This window comes from Anarhichas minor, unplaced genomic scaffold (genome assembly GCF_050575085.1).
Source record: "Anarhichas minor isolate MPS153535 unplaced genomic scaffold, ASM5057508v1 ptg000042l, whole genome shotgun sequence".
Lineage (NCBI taxonomy): Eukaryota > Metazoa > Chordata > Actinopteri > Perciformes > Anarhichadidae > Anarhichas > Anarhichas minor.
The window spans coordinates 4,229,329-4,252,021 of NW_027466488.1; the positions used below are offsets into that span (position 1 = coordinate 4,229,329).

The 22,693-nt window shown below is 39.4% G+C and overlaps 2 protein-coding genes across 10 annotated transcripts; both read left to right on the top strand.

The window, feature by feature from the left end:
* The first annotated feature begins 386 nt into the window (after positions 1-386).
* On the top strand, positions 387-10,719 carry def8 (differentially expressed in FDCP 8 homolog). Of its 9 annotated transcripts, none has more exons than XR_012959144.1 (12): positions 387-810; positions 1,569-1,691; positions 4,533-4,627; positions 4,761-4,910; positions 5,617-5,758; positions 6,161-6,325; positions 6,664-6,791; positions 6,935-7,048; positions 7,501-7,581; positions 8,428-8,563; positions 8,690-8,799; positions 9,103-10,719. XR_012959144.1 is itself a non-coding variant. In XM_076109983.1 (12 exons), exons 2-12 carry the CDS (start codon positions 1,583-1,585, stop codon positions 9,194-9,196), a joined length of 1,329 nt encoding a protein of 442 aa, XP_075966098.1. In that variant the 5' UTR covers positions 387-810; positions 1,569-1,582; the 3' UTR covers positions 9,197-10,719. The 9 variants fall into 9 exon arrangements, 8 of the variants coding, with proteins under 8 accessions (XP_075966098.1, XP_075966101.1, XP_075966100.1 ...); XM_076109983.1 differs by having other exon boundaries at positions 8,428-8,568; XM_076109986.1 differs by having other exon boundaries at positions 4,536-4,627; positions 8,428-8,568.
* Positions 10,720-10,987: 268 nt separating this feature from the next.
* Positions 10,988-22,243, top strand: LOC142969894 (mitochondrial inner membrane m-AAA protease component AFG3L1-like). Its single transcript, XM_076109982.1, has 17 exons — positions 10,988-12,239; positions 13,658-13,748; positions 13,856-13,915; positions 14,012-14,130; positions 14,608-14,757; positions 14,857-14,931; positions 15,343-15,464; positions 15,578-15,851; positions 15,940-16,077; positions 16,354-16,507; positions 16,601-16,708; positions 18,284-18,409; positions 18,569-18,679; positions 18,897-19,012; positions 19,148-19,348; positions 19,859-20,053; positions 20,340-22,243. The coding sequence occupies exons 1-17, from the start codon at positions 12,120-12,122 to the stop codon at positions 20,721-20,723; spliced, it is 2,544 nt and encodes an 847-aa protein (XP_075966097.1). The 5' UTR covers positions 10,988-12,119; the 3' UTR covers positions 20,724-22,243.
* The last annotated feature ends 450 nt before the right edge of the window (positions 22,244-22,693 follow it).

Sequence of the window (22,693 nt, forward strand, 5' to 3'; positions counted from 1 at the left end):
TTAAGGTTAGAACATACAGGACTTAATGACATTTTACACACCATGAAAAAGACAGTGTCGGATAAATGTGAGATATGCAACTGTAAAGAAACTGTTGAACGTGTGCTGATAGTGTAGGAAGCTCAGTGTAGAAGGAGAAAGACTGAAGGGCAGAGTGATAGCTTTAGGAAGGGAGTGGAGCATCACATGACTGTTAGAGACAGGGGACAAACAAGTTCAGGTTAAAAGGGCTTTATTTACATTTTTTGAATGGAATGGGTTTACCATCCAGAATATAACTTATTTATGAAGTATGTTTCATAATAATAATAATAAACTGAAAAGAAGAAGAAAAATTAGTTTATTTTGAAAATACTAACCGGAAATTGACTTCTTTTTTTAAAACAATGGATGACTTGATGCTTTGAGCCGTATGGTGCTGCTGATAGCAAAACAACACTGGTTGAACTATTGGTAGAACTGTGCATCTATACCGCAAGCGTCGACCATAAAACATATTTTACAGCTGCCGAGTCCTTAATGATAAATATGGTCGACAACGGGGTAAGCTTCTGACCAGACCGAGCTAACGTTAGCATCCAGAAGATGATTGTTTTGTTTTTTTAAAGCTAGTTAGCTAACGTTAGCTGTCAGCTGACATTCGTGCATTGACGTTGATGTGCCCTTTTTATATTGGTAACATATCAGTGATTATTCATATTGAATACCCCAAATGTTTACCATTAATACTTGAAACAAAAAGGTTAACGTTACCGCTTTATTGGGGCGTCTGACTGACAACAACAGCCCTGATTGGTTACAGTCGGTGAGGTGAGCCTTCAATCTGTTAATAACGTTTCTCAGGCTTTGCAGTGTTTACATGTTTGACTCCATGAAAGTTAACCGAGCTCGGTAATAAAATGTATGATAAAAATATATAAAGAGTGAATTAAATGTCTGTTTTTGGATCGTTATTTAGACACTACTTCCTGCTAACCAGCTTTACAGCCTGCTATCCTTTTGCGAACCAGGAGCAGGAGAAAATAATCAGAAAAAGGTTGCATGTGAGGTATTCACTTGGATCTTGAGGTTTCTTATCATCACTTCAGATCTATTGCAGGCCACGTACCATTCATAGCTCTTTAAGATGCCTCCATTCTTTGTTGGTTATTGAAAGCAGACCACTTTCCAAACCTCTTGACATAGCAGTTCAATATGTTTTCCAATTATAGCATAAATAAGTCTATTGACAAGTCAAAGGCAGAAATACCTGAAACGGTTGTAAATTGTCTTCCGTGGCTGAAGTGTGGCGTTGTATAGTTTGAGGTAACCCCGATGAAGACGTCAGAGACATAGAAGACGACGACGTTTTAAGAGAAAGTGAATTATAACCAGATTAAAAGACGTGTTTACTGGTTAGCAGTGGCACAACTGGGATCTGTATAGTATCACACGCTGTACAATAACAATGCAAACACATAAGGTATCTGGCTGCCATTTTTCTGCCTCCGTACTTCAATTCATAAGCACAAGCCAAGAGACACTAACCAACCTCTCAGTGTGACTGTGATGTATTTTCTCTTTTTCAGATGTAGACGATGAAATGGAGTATGATGAGAAACTTGCACTTTTCCGCCAAACCCGCCTCAATCCTTTTGATCGTGGAGAGGAAGAAGATGGTCCCCAAGGAGGCAAGACCCCCCCACTGCACGGTGAAGTTCTTCAAGTTTAGAATATGACCTCGCTTTAAGGTCACTTTCACACAAACAATATTGTTGTTTTTAAGCTTCAGATTTTTTTTATATGCACTCTACTTAATTCTTATGAACCAAGAGGTGTAAACGTGAAGTCATATGGGCATCGTTTATTGGACAGTTTCTGTGACAGTCGTCCTGCATCATCAGTGCTACCTTATGGGTTTATTTATTTTATATAGTTGTCACAAAGACCTCATAAAGAAAAGCTGGTTAAGAGCTGGTTAAGAGCTGCTATCAGACCTTATATGTCACATGCTACATGTCACTGTAGGGAAATGCCAAAATACGTTTCACTTTCCAATGGAAAATCCCACAAAATATGTGCTGACATGTATAAGTGCAGGCGATAAAATAGTTTGGATGAGAAGTGAATGTCTCTATCCATCAGAATATCGAATATCAAAACTGGTTTAATCTGTTTCAGTATTCTGGTTTGGTAGACTGAGGTCAGTTAGTTGGGGGTCTTTTTGAGCCATTGTTGTGAAAAAAGCATCAAACGTTCCTGGCCTGCGGCCTGCGGCCTGCCATGAGGATACGGGTGCTGCAGTTGGAGGTGTTTTCTGATATCATGATTTCTGCTTTTCTAAATGTCACTTGCAGAGATAGGTTTGTTTCCCCTACATCGCCAAATACACTTGGATCACTGTATGGGGCAGTGACTCCCTCGTGAAACTGATTTTAGCTAATCATTTCTCAGATATTTACACACGTTAAACAGTTTTCATCTAGTTCAGAATGAATCTTAACACATAAAGAAAAAGCACCCTGAACTGTTGTGAGTAACTCTGAGCTTATGGAAAAGGAAGTTGGAAATACGATAACTGAAACAGAGGAAACGAAAAGCAAGTGTAAGCGATACTTTAGTAACACTTCCTGTATTCTGGAGTTTGGGAATAAAAGGCATTTTTGTCTGCTTACAATCATTTTGACAGGCAAGCCTGACTCACTGAGCTTTATTGACTTTACTCCCGTCTGTCACTGAGGGGCTGAATTCACCCAACAAGTTTTATTCTGAGGTGTATGCAGGTAACAGCAATTTGTCTGCACCTTTTCAGTAAGATGGATTGTTTGTAAGAATATGTGATTAGCGTGGTTTACTGTGTATCATTTGAAAGATTGTAAATCAAAGGCCTTTTCAAATTTCTTTCATGTAATGTTTAGATTCCTCAGTTCATTGTTTTTCTTATTGTCAAAATGTGAGTCATCCTACTTAATGATTTCATTATACACTGTTGATATCTTGTAGGTATGATCAGAGTGTTTTAAGTGTTAACTTTGCATCGATTTTATTTGATATACAGACTTGGGTTGACTTTATATTGCGTAACTTTGCTGTCTCCTTTTTCCCTTTTTAATATTTTTATGTAGATAAACAAAATCACATTTCAAATTAAGAAAGGATGGAGTCGGATCAAACTTGGTGTTGCTAGTTTATAGCTTTGAATCTTTCCTCAGACTAACTCTAGGTGGTACACAGGAGGTGAACCTCTATTCAGCTTAATAGAAGTGTGGGGATGCAAAACTGCTTACAATCAAATGCAACACTACAAACGACAGCCTTGAAAATGACCGCACCGTATCAACGCATTTCATACATAGATTGAACAAAAGAAGAACACTGTATTGTTATCATTTTAAGGTTATTTTGATTGCATTAAACTGCACAGGTGACGTTGTCCTCTTAGTACAATACAGATAATTCAGTGTCCCCACTTATTGCCTGTTTTGTGTTATCTTGCTGTATATTCACGTATACATTTAGCCTCTAATCCCACATTCTTTTTAAATTGCACTTATGAGTATTTCTTTTACAATAGTTAATAAATCCATGTGGCCCAGTCTAGCAACAAACAGGCGGACAAAGTGAGGGACTAACTGCTCATCATAGTGCAGCATTTAGCAGCTCCAGAGCCAGATGTCTTTCTCAAGATGTGATGGAGACGAAAACAGAGCAAAGATAATTATTACAGGACTTACATTTGTCGTGTGGATAGGAACCTGTCTCCAGATTTATGGTAATGTCGCTCTGTGTCTGCTGGACGTGTAAATAGACATCAGTTTGACAACAAGTTCGTCATAACAACCTTATAAGGCGATAAGTCAGCTGTTGTGTTTCAGCTTGTTCTGCTGCCCCGTGTGGCCAAATCAATAAAGTCTATTAATGCAGCTCTAAGCAGCTAATGTGGTCACATACATCAGAAAGCACAAGCTCAACCTCTATGTAGTAACACTTTCTGCTTCTCCCTGCGAGTAATATGTTCATTACTTAATGGTATTATGGAAGCATAAACTCTTGCAGATATTTGTGAATAATTGCTCATAAGGACAAATAATCCTTTCACTTACTGTATTAAAGTGACCGACGCACATCGCACACAGGCAGTCATGCTGCTGATAGCAGCAGCGGCAGTAGAAGAATGTGATTCAATTGATTTGAAAGCATACAATACAAAAGGTCACGTTACAGACTGATTGTAAACAGCTTTGATGCAAAAGTGATCAGCACGTCAAAGGTTCATTCCTCTGGCTGATCTGCACTTTTAACGACACAGTAGGAGTCTGTCTTGTCAGCTGGCTTGGTTACACATTATCAGAACCGATACGATGACTACACCGGATTCCTTCAGTCGTCCCTTTAGAGCTACTTCGTCTCGTCTCCTTGAGCGGTGAGTCAGAGCGTAGGGATTGTTGTGAGTGGCCACAGTCATGTGGGAAATTAGCACGCATGACTGAGTGCACAAAGTGTGCATGCTTACAAGAAGAACAGTGCTTTATGCCATGTCGCCTTCTCTTTAGAAGCAAGGCCTGAGCTGTTCCCTGGGACCAGAACCCACAGTTCAGACCGAACCATGGACCTGGGTCTAGCTGAGGACCACTTCTCAAGGCCTATGGTAAGTAAAGCGTTGTTCCCGCTGTCCGCCTCAAATCCAAATGACTTTCATATTGTTAAACATAGAATGCTTACATTCAGAACAACCTATTGTATTTCATGTCCATGCTTTTGCTCTTATTCACCTGTTTCAGGGTTCAATTGTGGCTCCTGACATTGAACAGCTGAAAATGGCCATAGAGGAGTGTAAAAAGCTGATTTTGGAGCTGCCAGAGCACTCCGAGAGACAAAAGGACACTGTGGTGAAACTCATCCACCTTCGTCTCAAACTACAGGAGCTTAAGGTTGGAACTAAGGAGTGAAGAGAGAAGTGGATAACATGATACTGTAGTTGTTGAAGCTGGGGGGCAATCAGTAAAACTTCAAGACATTCATAATTGACCAATCTCACTTGACCTGTTTTCGATTTTGAGGAATGCACAGCTGTAGACGTGTTTGCAGATGGAAATGAATTATGAAAAGCGGGGATTTTTTTTCTGTATTCTTGGCGAAGCATTTCCTGAAACTAATGCTGCATTTGGAAAATATGGAATTTTGGGATTGAAGAATAATCTAATAATCTCTGGGTGCAATAGTTTTGGGGGGAAATTATAATCATATTGTTGTTGGCCTGTAGCTGAGAGGGGACGCTTGTCAGAGAGGTTCCTCACTATCCCTTTATAGCCAGTACCCTGTGTGTGATAAATGAGAGCAAACATTGCAGACATGCTTGGAGACTGATAGGATGGTAAACAAGTTTGTGTAAATCTGCAACTTCCTGCAAAAACTCCTCATGTTTAAAATGGGTATGCATGAGGTGCATATTTTTATTAATTTCATTGAGTTTGTACCTCAATACGTTTAGGCAAAACACAAAATATAATGTAGTCTGGGAAGAGGTGTGAACGTCTGAAATATTTAGCTGTTAAAATGATCTTTTACAACCGCACATGAACTGTGTTACTGCTATGTTAGTGATCTGTGAATTGTGGTTTGTCCCTTTAATAAAAGGACCCCGAGGAGGATGAGCCTAATCTGAGAATCCTACTGGAGCACCGCTTTACCAAGGAAAAGAGCAAGAGTGTGAAACAGACCTGTGACAAGTGTAGTGCTATCATCTGGGGCCTGATCCAGACTTGGTATACCTGCACAGGTGAGACACGCTATACAATGCATCAGTGATATAGCACTGTGGAGATATTTTACACCCCAAATTGTAAAACATCCCATTGTGCATTGAATACGAAGTTTTAAGAGCGCAGATTTTTCAAAACTCAGGCCTCCATGCAAGATCTCTATCTGAATATCATTTTTTGTTCTTTCAAAGCTCCATGTGCATACTGACTGTCCTGATAATCAGAATTCTTGAAGAACAAGATTTTAGATTTTCATTTTATATTGTTAAGTTTCCATTTCATTTTCTCAGGATATGTTCCCTGAATGGGAGGATCTTTGTACGGCTCTTTTAATTCGTCAACCGGCCCTTCATATCAAACCCATTGTGTGTCGTGGTAATGCCATTGCGTGCCATGTGATCATCCCTCTCTTCTTTCAGGTTGCTATTATCGTTGCCATAGTAAGTGTATGAACTTGATCACCAAGCCCTGTGTCAAGTCAAAAGTCAGCCACCAGTCGGCGTACGAGCTCAGCATCTGCCCTGAGATAGGACTAGACCGACAAGACTACCGCTGTGCAGAATGTCGCACACCTATTTCACTAAGTGAGTACAAATTGAGTGTGTTGATTTACGTTTGGCAAGTTGAAATACGGGAACAGAGGATCTAAAAGCAGCATGTAGGCTAATTGAACTTCAGTTTGCTTGATAGGCGTGTGCACACAGTTGTAAATAAGGTTACTTTACACTTTACAGCCATCGACAAATTGCTAAATAGAAATTACTGAGCGACAAAAACAGAACATCATTTTTAGAAAATCTTTATTCTCTTTGACATATTTAAATACTACATGTTTAATCACAAAGTTTTAAATGTATAAAAGTACATCCTGCTTTCTGCGTGTCGTAGTTTGATTGTATTCGGTGCCGTATTAATCTTGTAGGGGGCGTGCCGACTGAAGCCAGACAGTGTGACTACACAGGCCAGTATTACTGCAGCACATGCCACTGGAATGACACCGCCATCGTCCCAGCCCGTGTCATCCACAACTGGGAGTTTGAATCACGCAAGGTAACCCCTCAACATCCACAGCAAAATACACCACAAACTGTCTCACTGTGACTTCTGCAGCCATAGAGGAGCTTTTTCAAGTCCAAGAGAGTTGCTAAAGGTGAGTCGGGGTCGTCCGTGTTCTGACAGTTTCTCTGTTTCAGGTTTGTCGCTCCTCAATGCGCTACCTGACCCTGATGATCTCACGACCTGTGCTGAAGCTAAAAGAAATCAACCCGCTGCTATTCAACTTTGTGGAGGAACTGGTCGAGATCAGGGTGGGTAGCACTAGTTAACACCACTGTGTACATAAAACGAAATCCACAGCTCTAATTATCAGCTGTGTTGTCAGTTTTAGCCCAGAATCACTTCTAAAATACTTTAACCATGACACCTTCAGTATAGTTACTGTTACATCAACAACCCAATGTCACCGTTTTGCATTAGGTGCTATTATGCCGAAGCGGCTAGCACAGGCAATGAGATGGTAAATGATCTGCATCTCTGTGCAGTAAGTGAGACTGACAGCTGTGTGTGTGTGTGTGTGTGTGTGTGTGTGTGTGTGTGTGTGTGTGTGTGTGTGTGTGTGTGTGTGTGTGTGTGTGTGTGTGTGTGTGTGTGTGTGTGTGTGTGTGTGTGTGTGTGTGTGTGTGTGTGTGTGTGTGTGTGTGTGTGTGTGTGTGTGTGTGTGTGTGTGTGTGTGTGTGTGTGTGTGGCTTTTTCTTTACAGAAACTCCGTCAGGATATTCTGTTGATGAAGCCCTATTTTATTACCTGTAAGGAGGCCATGGAGGCTCGGCTATTACTACAGGTGAGCATCTTTTTACTAACTTGACTTTGCATGGTGGAGTTAATGGTCATATTTAGTGGCATTAAATGTGACCAATAAGTAATATGTTACAACAGCACCACCATGTGGTACAAGTTGAGAGTTTGAGCTGTATCGGGAAAGCTTCCTGTTGTAAAATGTTGACTATATGTGATACTAGTCTCTACAAACACTGTAAACTTTACTTGACTGTTCTTGGTACAAGTTCAGTATCAGCTAAAATACTTTTTAGAATTTGTGTTGGGATTTTCAAGCTGTATGAAAGGCTGGATGATGTGTATTGGCTCAACACGGGACTCGTATCAGAGAGCACTAAGTCACCAGGTGGAGTTCAACTTCTTCACCTTGTAAGACAGCAACTTTAATTACAAGCCGTCATCAGCTGCACATATTGATGGTAGTTTCTGAAATAAATGCTGCATGAATATCAAAGCTCTTAGATGTAGTATCTCTCATCAAGGAGAAAGTTGTTAATCACTCATTTTTAATTGCTGAAATAAAATGTACAATCCTCAAACTGTGCAAGTTAACAGAAGCATCCTCTCCAGTTCAATGATAAACAAAACATAATGCACATACGCTACAAACATGCATTGGCAGGTACAATACTGATGAATTAGCAGCTTCACTCTTAAGTTGAAAAATAATAATAATAGATAAAACGGGTAACGTTAACATGCAGTACACAGTCAATAGAACCTGAAAACAACTCAAGAAGGTCTTCATCTGCTTTGAAAACAGTCTCACTGGCGAACATTCATTTGCCAAATTGTTAAAAAGGCCTTCCAACAGACCAACATTTTTATTTTTTATATTTGTGTTCCCCAGCTTCAAGAGCGACAGCACTTTGTGGAGAACGACGACATGTACTCACTACAGGATTTGATTGACATCTCCAGTGGCAGACTCAGCTGTTCCCTCACTGAGATCCACACCACATTTGCTAAGCACATCAAACTAGACTGTGAGGTGAGCTCTTACATACAGCACAAAGAACAATACTATTGACTTCTCTTTGTTAGTACGCTTGTTTCCTGTGCATGTACCACACATAACATAATCTTGTGTGTGTGTGTGTGTGTGTGTGTAGCGTTGTCAGGCCAAAGGATTTGTGTGTGAGCTGTGTAAGGAAGGAGACATACTGTTCCCTTTTGACAGTCATACCTCAGTCTGCTACGACTGCTCTGCTGTCTTCCACAGGTTAGTCGCCACCAACTTTTCAGACTGAAAAATACGGCAAACAATGTGATTGTAGCACTACTTTTGAGTGGAGCTACTAATCCCAAAGACATCCAGTTATTTGGTGTAATCTAATCTAAGATCACCAGTTAACACACCTTCAAACTGCATACAAAGGAATAAGAAAGACACGTTTGTCCCACTCAGCATACTGTAGATAGCAAAATGGTACAATTACAAACACTGAGCTGTCCCTTTAAAATGAAAAACAACACATTACTCAAATGGACACCATTAATATAACCTGTTTTTGTGTCTCTTTAGAGATTGTTACTATGATAACTCTACGACTTGTCCGCGATGTGCACGAATGACTGAACGCAAGCAGGACGAGGAGCCAGTTGTGAGAGTTGCATAAGTCTGGAGAGGACCACCTGAAGCGACTGGAAAGTTGAACTTTGCCTCATGTTGTGCTCTCCTCGAACAAGGAAGTCTAACGAAAGACTAGATTTTAGTTTTTGTCCCTGGTTGTGTTTTGTGCATAAGTTTCTATACTGTAGTGTCTGAAGCTTCATGTGCGCCATACAATGAAGCAGGGTACTTATCAACCCATCTGGAAATTAATATATAAATTATATAATTTTTTTACCCAACTTTTTAATTCATCCTGAAATTGGACGTGTTGCACACTGTGTACGTGTGTTTGTGTGAGTGAGTCGCATTAGTGTGTGTGTCTGCTTGTTTAAACGACAAAATAAAAGCCCTATAGAGAAAAGTCACCTCATCAGACGGCGATTATGCATGCTGGAGTTGTCGTATATTAAACCTTGACTGCATTAACCTACACTGCCAATTTGACTTAACTTTAAGGTTGCCATATAGAAAGAATAGTTTTGAATTTCAATGACTCCAGATTCCAAAGACTAAAATTGCCTTTCAGCTTCCAGTTTTTATTTTAATAACAATATCTTGTGAACATGCTTTTGAAAGTTAAGTGCACTGAGCCGTCATTTCCAAGCATCAGTTTAAGAGGGTATTTCGTTTAGTATCGCACATTAACAAATGCGTTAACTAGTTTACAATAAGTAATCAAATACATATGTTAGACTTTGATGTTTACTCATAATCCATCATCAATCCCAACACTGTTGCTCTCACAAGTACTGCTCCTGAAGCAGTCCACACTATTTTAATGTCGGTCATAATTCAGCTCATCTGTTTGGTCTTGAGAAAATATTTCCATATTTTACAGCAATATTTCTTTTCGGCATAAACCTACGTTGAGTTTGTTTGCTGTCAATTCGTCAACCTGGATAATGGAAGAAAAATGATATTGCTTGCAAGTTTTTTGACAAGAAAGATGGTATCTATACAATCATTAAAACCATTATTTGAAATATAAATACATAGTATTGGCAACAGAAATATAAGCAAAGCATGCATCACCGGTACATATTCTTGTAAGGAGAATTGTTTAACTGAAAAAGAATATTGAAGTTAAATGTGCTTTCCTTTAATTCAAAACTGTGAACTCCTTTTAGACAGTTTGATCTGTGTTTGATCTGGTTCAGTTTAGTGCAGTGTGGCGCAAATAGATGTGAATACTCATGAACATTGCGTGCCTAAGATAGTCAGGTTACATACAGCTGTTATCCAAACGTCTTAATCCACTTAGCATCATGTTAATGGTTTCAGTCTTAATGTAAAGCACATGTTGTCCAGAAATGACAAAGGTGTTAAGTGACACCTTTGGTAATGTGTAAATGTTGACTTGAAGTATTTCTTTTAAGCTAATGAGTTTTGTCTGTGTTATCGTTCAGCATGATGTACTGTATTTTGTTTTTCAAACTGAGGTACATGCATGGTGTTGGCAAAAGCCATGCCCTGTTGTAAAATGTGGAGTAGTGCATGAATACAGTTATTAAATATATTAAAACTGCAGTGGCTGTTCATGGATGAGTTATGACATAATTGGTCCCATTTGCACAGATGTGTAGAAATCTACAAACTAGCAGCATCAAAATGATAATAACAATAAATGTTTGGTCGTGCACATACACTGTCACTGCGACGTCCCTTGTCTTGACTGAGCCAAAAAAGTGTCATAAAAATGTCATAATTATGAATGTCATCAAAAGTCAAAGTGTAGTATCGCTAAGGCACATGCTTCATGTATATCAAGAAGTAGTTAATCGCTCGACTGTTTTAATCCCGACTGGAACAAGGCGAGAATAATCACACACACACACACACACGTCTGAATGAGTTATGAATATGTTATGACAGATTTATGTTTTATAACATACCACATTATGTTTTCATGACGTACTATACTATGACATTTTAATTCTTTTTTTATAACAAATTATGCTTTGGCATTTTATGAGATACTGTCTTACCATTTGTTATGTCATAACATGTTATGACATTTTTATGATTTTTAATATAAAACGGCATATTCCGTCTCCCAATAAACTTTACATTTTGCCTCGCATCATTCAAGTAAATTTCACCGCTGAGTCGTTTGTTTATTCACCCCAAACAGCCAAAGATGTAAGCACATCTTCTTTCATAACACCCACCAGCTGGTGGAGGGAATGAGGGTGACCTCTGTTACGGTGTGGCACTTGTGCAACTTCAAATTTGTATTGTGTTAATGGGGTCCAATAATCCCTTTTTGAAAACGTGTGTAGTCTGTAATCTGTAATATGAAAAACTGGGTGACGACATAAATCAGTATACTGATTTAAAAAAAAAAAAAATCTTTAGACAAACAGAGCCTTTGTACAGATTGGCCTAGATTAGATTACAAAACAAAAGTAGAGTACAGCAATAAAGCAGTGTTTGCCTACTTTGGCTCCACTAGAAAATCATTTGGTTGCCTGCATGAAGAGTGGTGGTCGAGGACTTGGATTTCCGCCAATAATTATGCAAAGGACAGTATGTCCTATTGAAACTACATTCAAATCCAATCATGATAGAATTCAAAATACAAGATTTATGTAATAGGTAAAAAAGCTATAGCACCATGATACATCATAAACAGGAATTATGGTCGCAGATTGATGCATCCATCTGTATGCATGAGTTTGCTGCATGATGAGTGCAGTATAATCCCAGTAAAGAAAAAGAAAAACAAACATAGGCCGCAGAGCTTTTGATTAAACTTAAAACAATATAAAATGTATGTCCCACATCTGACATGACCACATACTGCTATTTTCTCACCGAAATCTCGCGGGATCAGTGTGTACGGTACTTCTCGCTCGTCGATCAGTGTGTACGGTACTTCTTGCTCGTCAATCACTCCAGTGAAGCCCAGAGAAAGTGCAGGTCGGACGATGGGGCTTCTCTCTGTGAGTGTCGGTCACTTTCGGAACCGAGTCCGGGCGGTTCGGACGTGGAGCCGAGAATTATCCACTATTTCAGCTTCTCTTTGCAACGGCGGCGCACTTGCGTTGGTACGGTGACATCGTCTTTTTTTTTACTAAAGTCGCTACTCTCAGAATAGATGCGTGCAAATGAGTTGTTTTGCAACAGCTACTCACCATGTCTTGTATAACAGCGGGTTTCAGGAGACGGAGCCCTGTGTGACTTTAGTTGAGCTTTGTCGTGGGAAGGAACGCGGTGTTCTGCAGGCTGCAGACCCCCCCCCCCCCCCCCCAAAACCTGTAAACAAACAAACGGCTGCACTGTTTGTGCATCATTCCTCAGTTGTTTACTCTCACGATATGTCTGTTGTTTCTGTTCTTGTTGTTTATTGTAGAAGTCGATTTCTTCAGTTAGATAATGCTTTCTTTGTAGGGGGTGTGGCTCTGTGACTGGTGCGCGTTAAGCCGATGCATGTTCATCGTTTTCATTGAACTCATTCTTTCAGTCGCATTGACTTTTTAGAAGCAATTTTAAGCAAATGTTTTAGAGATATGCAAGTTATTGAATATAAATAAAACTGCTTGTGTGCTTTACTTGGAATCTAAAAGTAGTGACGTTTTGGAAAAGGATGTTTTTTTAATGGTCTTTGCTTCAACAAAAGATGTAATTGAGGTTCTGTGGCTGGTATCTTACACTTTGCTGACTTTCTTCAGTAGACTTTCTGCTTCTCTATTGAAATAGAAGGTAATGAGCTGCACTTCAACTCTGAACAGTGTCTTTCAAACTGTGTTTTATGAATGTACATTTATTTTAGAGACAGCATATTGTTAATGTCACATAAGTAATATTTTCCACTGGTTTCAATGAAACAAACATATGTGATACATTGAGTTTTCCTTACTTGTCTCTCTGATGGACCCTGCATTGTAAATAGAGCCCATCCCAGACATTGGGAGCCCTGACATTAGCAACTGTGTTATTACACATATATTGGCACTGGTCTGTGTGTATGTGGGCAGATATGGGCTGAAATCAAAGACAATCAAAGATTTTGCAGTTGTGTGTAAGAAACACATATTAGTTACTTCCAAACGTGTTTATAAACTTTAAGTATTATCATCTGTGTTTGATGTGCACAGGCGACCGATATGTGTGTATCATGTGAGCTTTAAAGCAACTGTTCAATGTATAAGTGAGCTATCTGCAACACTGTTGTACTCAAATTAAGTTAACTTTGATGCAGTGCAGTATGCCCATGTCATGAGATTTCAGTAATCCTGTAAATAATGTTTGAAAAAAAAACAACGTGTAGCAGGACATGTGTCTTATTTTAACATGCATGTCTGGTTCATAACAGCTGAAGATTCTTTTGGACTGTGGATTCTCATGTTTCATTTTGTATCGCCACATACACACGACATATAGCATGTTGAATTAATGCCTTTCTGTTTGTTTATGGCCCTGTCTGTATTGCTAACATGTTTAACAAATGGAATCTTTATTTCAGAAGGCGTCACTGATCCAAAGGAGATGTGGAGGACTATATCAACACAGTTTTCCACTCGCTCGGCTACTTAGCTCGAACAAACCACCAAGAGGTACTGCACCTCCTTATACTGGTAATGTAACTACAGGAGTGCAACACAATGACCTATGAGCCATTTCTACTTAATTATTTTGCTGTGTGTGTATTGAATTGGTTTAGGTTTTGAAAAGTTTTTCCCAAAGAGTGAAGAAAGCACCGGCGTCAACAAATCAGCTGAAGGTGAGCAATGTTTGAGTCATCCTCACGAGCAGCATGTGTGCATCCTCTTGTTGTCATTCCGCTGCAGTGTATGACTGATTTTCTGATACTATTTAGATGAAAATACCAAAGAGCAAGAATCTCTTGTAAGGAAAGAGCGGGACACAGATGATGATGAGGACGACAAACGAAGAGGAAGAAAAAAAGAAGAATCTCACTGGTGGACGCGTTTTCAGGTGCGACTAATGTTTAATGCTCATTAAAATGCACTGCACACAAACACTAATAACATTGATTGGTAATAATTAATTAAATTACTTTGGCATCCTTTTGTCACATAAATGATCTTATATTGGTTCTGTTTCACTCCTTTCCACTGTAAAATGCACATATATTGGTCACATTTATTTATCATTGAAATTTTATTGATTCTTATGAAATCACATAAATGTTTGTTTGTTTATGTTATCTATTTGTTACGTTTTTGTGTTAAATTAACATAAGCTGATATATTGTTGTTAGACTTTCTAAACTTTCAAATGTTAAATTTGATATTTTCCTTAAAACATATATCACCGAACGAGTCAGTTAAATAGCTGCTCATAGCTCTGAGACGCAGAATAGTGGATTGTTTTTCATTGGCCTGCTGACACACCTGCTGTCTCGCCTTTAACCAACTCATCTCCTCTCTCTTACATGTCTTCATCTAACAGGATGGTTTTCCGTTGGATAAAAAAGCAGTTCAGTACTTTGCAATCGGTGCAGCAGGCATGACCTCAGCGTTTTGGTACTTTTACTTTCGAGAGACGGGGGTGCAGATCTCCTGGAAGGACTTTGTGCATCATTACATGAACAGAGGCTTGGTAAGAGGTGGAGAGCTATAGTTTTGGTATCATCCGTCTTGTATCAGTTTGTTGTTGCAACCATGTGAACAAAAACAAAACAAAGTGCTCTCTTCACAGGTGGATCACCTGGAGGTGGTCAATAAACAATATGTCAAAGTAATTCCTGCCAATGGAGTGAAGACATCAGAAGTGGTTAGTTGCATGAAAATGCTGTGTTGTCCTTTTGCTTTTAATGTAGGCCACTCTGTTGGTCAGTGTTAGTGGTATTTTGAAATATAGTTTAACAGTAACACGAGCAGAGAAGAGTCAAACAGCAATTTCCAAGGTCAAAAAATTAACTTTCATGCACAAGCGTTTTCTAACATAAGTCACCGCAATCTACCGGTCCTACCAGACCAAGTAAGGCTGTCGCAGAAAAAACCCTGAGTAAATGGAAATGAGCAACGATGATGCAATTTATTGCTTATTTACATTTGTAAATGAAAGAATCTTTGTCTTCCTTGTTATTTCTTATTTAAAAACATCAGTAGTCTTGCTTTGAAGTTTAACGTTTCTAAACGGTATACTGCATGTTATATGTTTTCTGTTGTGCGTATGTTTCAGAGCTATTTGTGGTTCAACATTGGCAGTGTTGACTCATTTGAGCATAACCTGGAAACGGCCCAGAAAGAAATGGGTTTGGACTCACAGAAGGTACCTGTGTTCTACAGCAGTGAAAGTGACGGGTAAAAGAATTTACCTGAAGTACCTGAAACATTCATATCAAAGTGACTTTTATGCACATTGGATTTGCACATGTTGACGCTCGCCTAATGGAGCTTCTTTCTCTTTTCCACAGGACACTGCTTTTCAGTGTTCTCCCCACTTTACTCCTGGTCGGCTTTTTACTTTTTGCTATGCGGCAGGGACCAATGGCAGGCGGTCGTGGGGGTAGTCGGCAAGGAAACCCCTTCAGTATGAGTGAATCCAAAGCCAAGGTAATAAAAGACAACATCAGCTTTCGGTTCAAAGATGTTGCTGGCTGTGAGGAGGCCAAAGTGGAGATTTTGGAGTTTGTCAACTTCTTGACAAACCCGCGGCAGTACCAGGACCTAGGAGCCAAGATCCCAAAGGTGTGCCATTCTGTATATCAAGTATTGTGTATTTGAATTATTCATTAAGGCATTGGTATTGATCATTAAGCAACACCTTTGTTTTCAGGGTGCGGTGTTATCGGGCCCACCTGGTACCGGCAAGACCTTGTTAGCAAAGGCCACAGCAGGAGAGGCCAACGTCCCCTTCATCACTGTCAACGGCTCAGAGTTCCAGGAAATGTTTGTTGGCGTGGGCGCAGCGAGGGTCAGTACTGGGCTCAATGCAGGAGTCGTCTTAAAACTGAACAATGGGTCAAATGCATGTGATGCTGCTGTTGGGCCACATCATCTGTCAACACAATGATTCTGTGCATTGTCACGTTAGAGATACAAATATAGAGCACAATCTATCTTTGCTCTGCTCTCACTGTTCCAATAACAACACTAAAGGAAATTACGCTAACTATAGTAGTAATTAATTCTAATTTTGACATCTGTTAAGAATATTTAAGTGATTTGTCTTTGCTCTGTCCTATATAAGATAAGGGATACGTTTGCCACAGCTCGAAAAAATGCCCCTTGCATCCTTTTCATTGACGAGATCGACGCAGTTGGCAGAAAAAGAGGCAATGGGAGCTTTGGCAACCAGAGCGACCAGGAAAACACCCTCAACCAGTTGCTCGTGGAAATGGACGGTAGGGAGTTATTATCATCTCTTTCGTTGTTCAAGCCATTCCTGGTGCAACATTTACCAGCTCTTTGTATGCTATTTGTTTTTGTCATTACAGGATTCAACAGTAGCACTAACGTGGTTGTTTTAGCTGGCACCAATCGAGTTGATATCCTGGATCCAGCTCTGATGAGGCCAGGACGCTTTGATCGACATATATACATAGGTAACGTGTAGCACTTGTCTGAGGTCAGCCTCCTCTCTTGCTTTATATTTGTCCTGCTCTCCCCTGGATGCATGAGAACCGGTTTCAGTTAATGACGTTTATAATTTATCCCCATCTAAGTCTTTTCTCTAAATCATCAATTATCACTGGGTTTGCTTTCAACATTCGTGTAAATCTATTTTTATTTTTGCTAAGATCAATTCAAATTGCACTTTATCATTTGCACCATTGGTGTATTTGCCTGCTTCAGATGAGGTGCTGTGCTTTGACTTACTGGAACACTTCCTGTATGGTTTAAATAGAAATAAGCCTCAAGCCTATTCGATTAGCTGTTGTTCTTTTTTGCGCCTGTTTGCATGTTATGTCATTAACAGCGTGTGTTGCACAGCGTGTGCTTTTATCTTTGTGGTTAAAATGATTGATCTTTTTCTGCCTGCTAAGATCTAATTTGCTTTACGCCAGCAGTGCTGAAGAATAATGGGCCACAATGAAAGAGCTCGGTCTCTATAGAAGAAGGATTAGACGACTGGAGGCCAACGTGACGAATAGCACACGCCGCTCCTCTTTGTGTTCTTGAGTCTCTCGGTTCCCTTTCCTTTAGTCCTTGCGTTGTTATAAACCGTATTGATTAGATAAAGTTGCTTTAAACACTAACAACACATTACTAATTCATGTTTGATCAGTAATAAGTTAGATAACCTGTGATATCATCATGTCTCTAACTTTTAAACAAAAATATGCGTGGGATTATTCTTCATGAATAATTCTTTGTGCTAAGGTCTTCTAATTAGGCCACAAGTTAAGCCATTGCTTAAGGACTCAGGTCTAATTGCTCCTTCAAATGCCCTTCACACACACTCAACTACCTTTGTGTAATTCTCAGCTGCCACTGCAGATATAACCTCCAGAGTATTCACATGTTAGAGAGGCTGTCTTCAAGATGAGTGTTATTGACTTTCTGACTTTGATTTCCTGTGGAAATCGTTCTCCCCTTGTAAGAGGTAATGCTGCTGTAGGGGAGCGTCATGGCAACACACTGCTGTCACAGGATTTGTCTTTCAATGTTGTCTTTACTGCCCAGTTTGATGTGCAGAATTTGATGCACAGCTCTACAAACTTCATTTCATATTGTAGTTGTTGGCACCTACATTTCTAATTGGACTTTTCTGTAGCTGTCCTTCCTCTTTTATGCTGCTGTAGTTTGACTTGAAGTAATCCAAAGTGTTTAGACAACCTTGTTATCAGCTATGTATTGGCCATTAACCATTTGTCAGTGTCATCTTGAAAATGAGCTGTATGACAAGAACATCTCTAAAGCAGGAAAAGAGCAAAGTGGTTGTCAGGACCAGTGGAATGAGCTTCTGTAATATGTGTAAATGTGACGTCCTCGTGAGGTTCATAATCTGAGACACACTTCGCAGTTCACAGTTAGTCTTGCTTTTGTATCAGTAACATTATCATGTAATCCTGTTTCTTCTGCAGTATCCCTTATTTTAATCTTAATTTGGGCACTGCATATCATTCTTTTGTTTTAAGAGAAAATTCATGATATGTTTGTTTTCTTTTTCTCTACAGGCCCACCAGATATTAAAGGCAGGGCATCCATCTTTAAGGTGCATTTAAGACCTCTGAAGTTGGACATTACTATTGAAGTAGAGGCTTTGGCCAGGAAGCTAGCTGCGCTAACCCCAGGTTTTACTGGTAAGAACAAGAGATGTGCGTTCATGTTTGCATGCGTTCACTAAGCTCAGTCTTTGTATTAATCTACAATGATCATTGTCTTCTTTATCTCTCACTCTATTTAAAAAAAAAAAACCACCACAGTCTAACTTGGTTGTTGTCGCTCCATTTGTGTCTCAGGGGCAGATATTGCTAATGTGTGCAATGAAGCTGCTCTAATAGCTGCACGCCACCTCAACCATCATGTCAACTCGAAGCACTTTGAGCAGGCAGTCGACAGAGTTATTGGAGGTGAGTTGACATTCATTTGATATTATGACAATATTTAGAATGACAATTGGACATGGGTTGTACACCTTAATCAAGTTAGTTAGTAGTAAAAGCAATTTCAATACATTTTGGTACTATTATCAATTATGTAATGTAAGTTTATATTGAGCCATCAATGTGAACTTTTTGCTTTAATTTGAGATATACATGGTATACATGACATCCTCCTTGCTCTCAGGTCTGGAGAAAAAGACTCAGGTACTGCAGCTTCCAGAGAAAACTACCGTGGCGTATCATGAGGCCGGACATGCTGTAGCGGGCTGGTTCCTAGAACATGCAGACCCCCTTCTTAAGGTAGTCACACCATCTCCTTCCTCCTGTCTCTGGCACTGCTGCTTGACTATCTGAATTCCTCTGCAGCCCTTGCATAGTCTTGGTTTTACGTTACAATTAACACACAACAACATTAATTATAATGTACTCCCTCAGGTGTCAATTGTTCCCAGAGGGAAAGGTTTGGGTTATGCACAGTATCTGCCTAAGGAACAGTACCTGTTCACTCAGGAGCAGCTGTTTGACAGAATGTGCATGATGCTGGGGGGTCGAGTGGCTGAGCAGGTTTTCTTTCAACGAGTCACCACCGGTGCGCAGGATGACCTCAGGAAGGTCACGCAGTCTGCGTATGCACAGGTGATCACCACATGTTACAACAAGCATGGTAACAGATACACAAAGCTGTAAACTACTGTATGTGATTCTAAATATACCTTGTAATTACATTTTATGCAATTGGGAGTCAGTGTTGTGTCATACACTCTCATATGCTGGGATAGAAGTTGTTTAAAATGTGGCAGTAAAATAGGTAATAATGAACAACAACACTAGTTACAAGATATGTTTTTTGCTCTGTATATTAATTTGGTTTCAAGATTGATTTTCTCAAGATCGTAGTGACGGGTCAATCACAGACCATGTGAAACAGCAGGTCCTCTGTCACTGCACGCTAATATTATTTATGTTGAGCTCTGCAAACAAGTAGCTTAATACAGAGAAACTGCTACAGTAACAGTTATATTTACTGCCCGGGCTATTTCTGCAGGTGCACAATTAGAATCAGCAAATGATGTTGTAACCAAAGGCACATAAGAAGCATCTTCTGTGTCTTTTGATTAACTTGGGTCATTTCTCCTCATATTTTAGGTTGTACAGTTTGGAATGAACGAGGCGGTGGGTCAGATATCCTTTGACCTGCCTCAGCAAGGCGATTTTGTAACTGAGAAGCCCTTCAGTGAACCTACAGCCCAGCTTATAGACCAGGAGGTCCGCCTGCTTATTGATTCTGCCTTCCAACGAACACTTCAGCTTGTTACCGACAAGAAAGAAATGGTGGAGAAGGTGAGAACTATTACCACTGGTGACAAGGATATAGAGAAGTAAAGATAAAGAGCAGAACACTGACCAGTATGATGCAGCAACTTTACAGCTGATTTATGGTTTGTTTGAATTTGTATTTTTACAAACTGGTTGGAATAACTGCTATGAAGATGGCAAACCTCAACTACCTTGTGTTAAGCTAGTTGTGATATTATAACTGTCATTATTTTAAAATAAATAATTAGTATTACTTCTACCATCGTTATTATAACGCTTGTTGTTTACTATAATTCGTCATGTGTTTCAGGTGGCAAAACGTCTTCTAGAAAAGGAGATTCTAGACAAAGCCGACATGGTGGAGCTGCTAGGAACTCGTCCTTTTCAGGAGAAGTCATCGTATGAGGAGTTTGTTGAAGGGCTGGGGGAGTTTGAGGAGGACACCGCTCTACCCGAAGGGCTGAAGAACTGGAACAAGAACAAAGGGGAGGAAAAACCCCCCACAGAATCAACAAAACAAAGCAGCCCTTTACCTGTAGGTGGATGCACAGCCTCAAGGCAAATATTCCACTGTATTCAGCTGAATATAGTTCAGCAGCATCTGGTCTCTGAAAGAAATTCCTTGTTCATCTCATGGACAGCGGCAAAGGGAGGGATGAAGTTGTTCTGCAAAGGTCTTACATGGCCCAGATAATGCAATTTTTCATGTTGTAGATTGTATACTCTGGGAGCGAATTCCAAAAAATGACTCATCTTTTTACTGTTAGATCAGTTTTGGGTCAGTAAGCTGAGGCTTATATGAAAACTGCAGTTTGTGACTTACATTTCACTGGAGGGGCCTTCTTCCCACGCTGATGCAGTCCATGGTCAGGATGTTTTTACATTCAAAACACATTGACATCATGTGACATTAGTGTGTACATTAGTTGTGGTGTGTATTTGTTAGCTACACACTGTACTGGTATCATGTGAGTTCAATTATATTCTGGGGCCCATTGCACTTATCCAACCTTAAATCTATTAATTGAATAAGACTGCTTCCAATCTTGGCCACCCCTTTATTCTGTTAGTAATTCAATATTTAAAATGTGTTTTCCCCCGAGTGGAGAAACCGGATTCTCTGATGTTTTAAGTTTTTAAAGGTACTTTCACTGTACTTTTGACTTTTTAAAGTCTTTCTTCACACCATTGTAGAATGAAAACATTCTTACATTTCTGTGACATTTTGTCTAGAAGGTAGATGTTAGAACTCAAGTGTTTATACATTTGCTTTGTGCACACATGACTGATATTACAAATGCAATTCGATCACATGTACTGTAGGTTATTGTAGGTTATTGTCATTTCCTCGGTGCCACATAGTTACAAGAGTCAACATTGATGCAGTCATCCATCACTTGATTTGATGGTTACTTAAGAACTGGGAACAACTGAGCTGAGTAAGATTTAAATATAAGCTGACAAAATGGCATACCACAAAATCTTCACTCACTCACACTACCTCTGAATCTCTGTATTCTTAACTACCTCTGAAAATAACATTCATCTTTTGCCAATTTATTGATCACAATATTGAAACTACAGTTTGGTTATGCTTTTATTGTTAATCATATGAAATTACATTCAGTCTGATGCTTTCTGTGTTTTACTGCAGTTCATGTGGATAACACAAATGAGTAAGGGCTGAAAGTAAAGAGAGCATGAATTGGCTTTTCCATTGATGGACTGGCTGACCTAACCTGGACACCCTCGTCCAGCATTTATTAACATGGCAACAATTTGCCGTTACTCAGGAAATCACCATTCTGCCAGCTGTGGCTTGTGTTTGAATGTGTTCCCTAATTGTGAGGCATCCAAGCTAAGCTCGATAACCATTCATGTAGCATTCTCAAGCTCCTGAGCTGAGTTACCAGGTGTATTATAACACATAACACTTGAAGTAAATGCCTTGCAGTGTGAGCCTTTTTTTGTCCAATAGCTGGTTAAACCGACCAGCTTGCCTCTGGAATGTGGATGAGCGAGCTGGTTGTATATCAGTATAAATAAAATGTATTGTGTGAATTGTGCCTGCTCGACAATGCACTACTCTTGTACTTGCTTGATATATATTTTAACATGTCAGTGAGTATTATAGATTTTTCATTGAGATGTGACGACAAATGAGGTGTCTGAGGCTTTTGTTGCTTTCACCAATATTAAACAGCTTTTATACACCGCTGGTTTGTCTTTTTTATTCCCAGTATATTTTATTTTGTTTCTTTATCAGCCTCTTTTCTCTTTTGAGATATAATTTCTAAAAATGTCAGAATTCTATTGTAATTCTATTGTTTTTATAATAGTTTTGTTCCAGCATCAGTGTGTGTCCTGCATGTGTGGTGCTGTAAAATAAGACGTTCTACAGTCTTATGCAAAAAAGTATTTAGCCGGAGATCTAAGCAATTGTATTACACTGATTCATTAACCTGGTTAATATACTGTATATACAGTTCAAATTTAAAAGTTAAAAATATGTTAAGGACATTTCGTATGTTACTCAGAAGTTGAGCAACCAATGTGCTTTCTCTTCTGCAGGGCACTTTTTAGACTTTGTCTTCATTGATACCGACATGAAAACAGGGGACACAAAATGAATGTCAAACTACAAATCCAAAGTAATTTCATCAG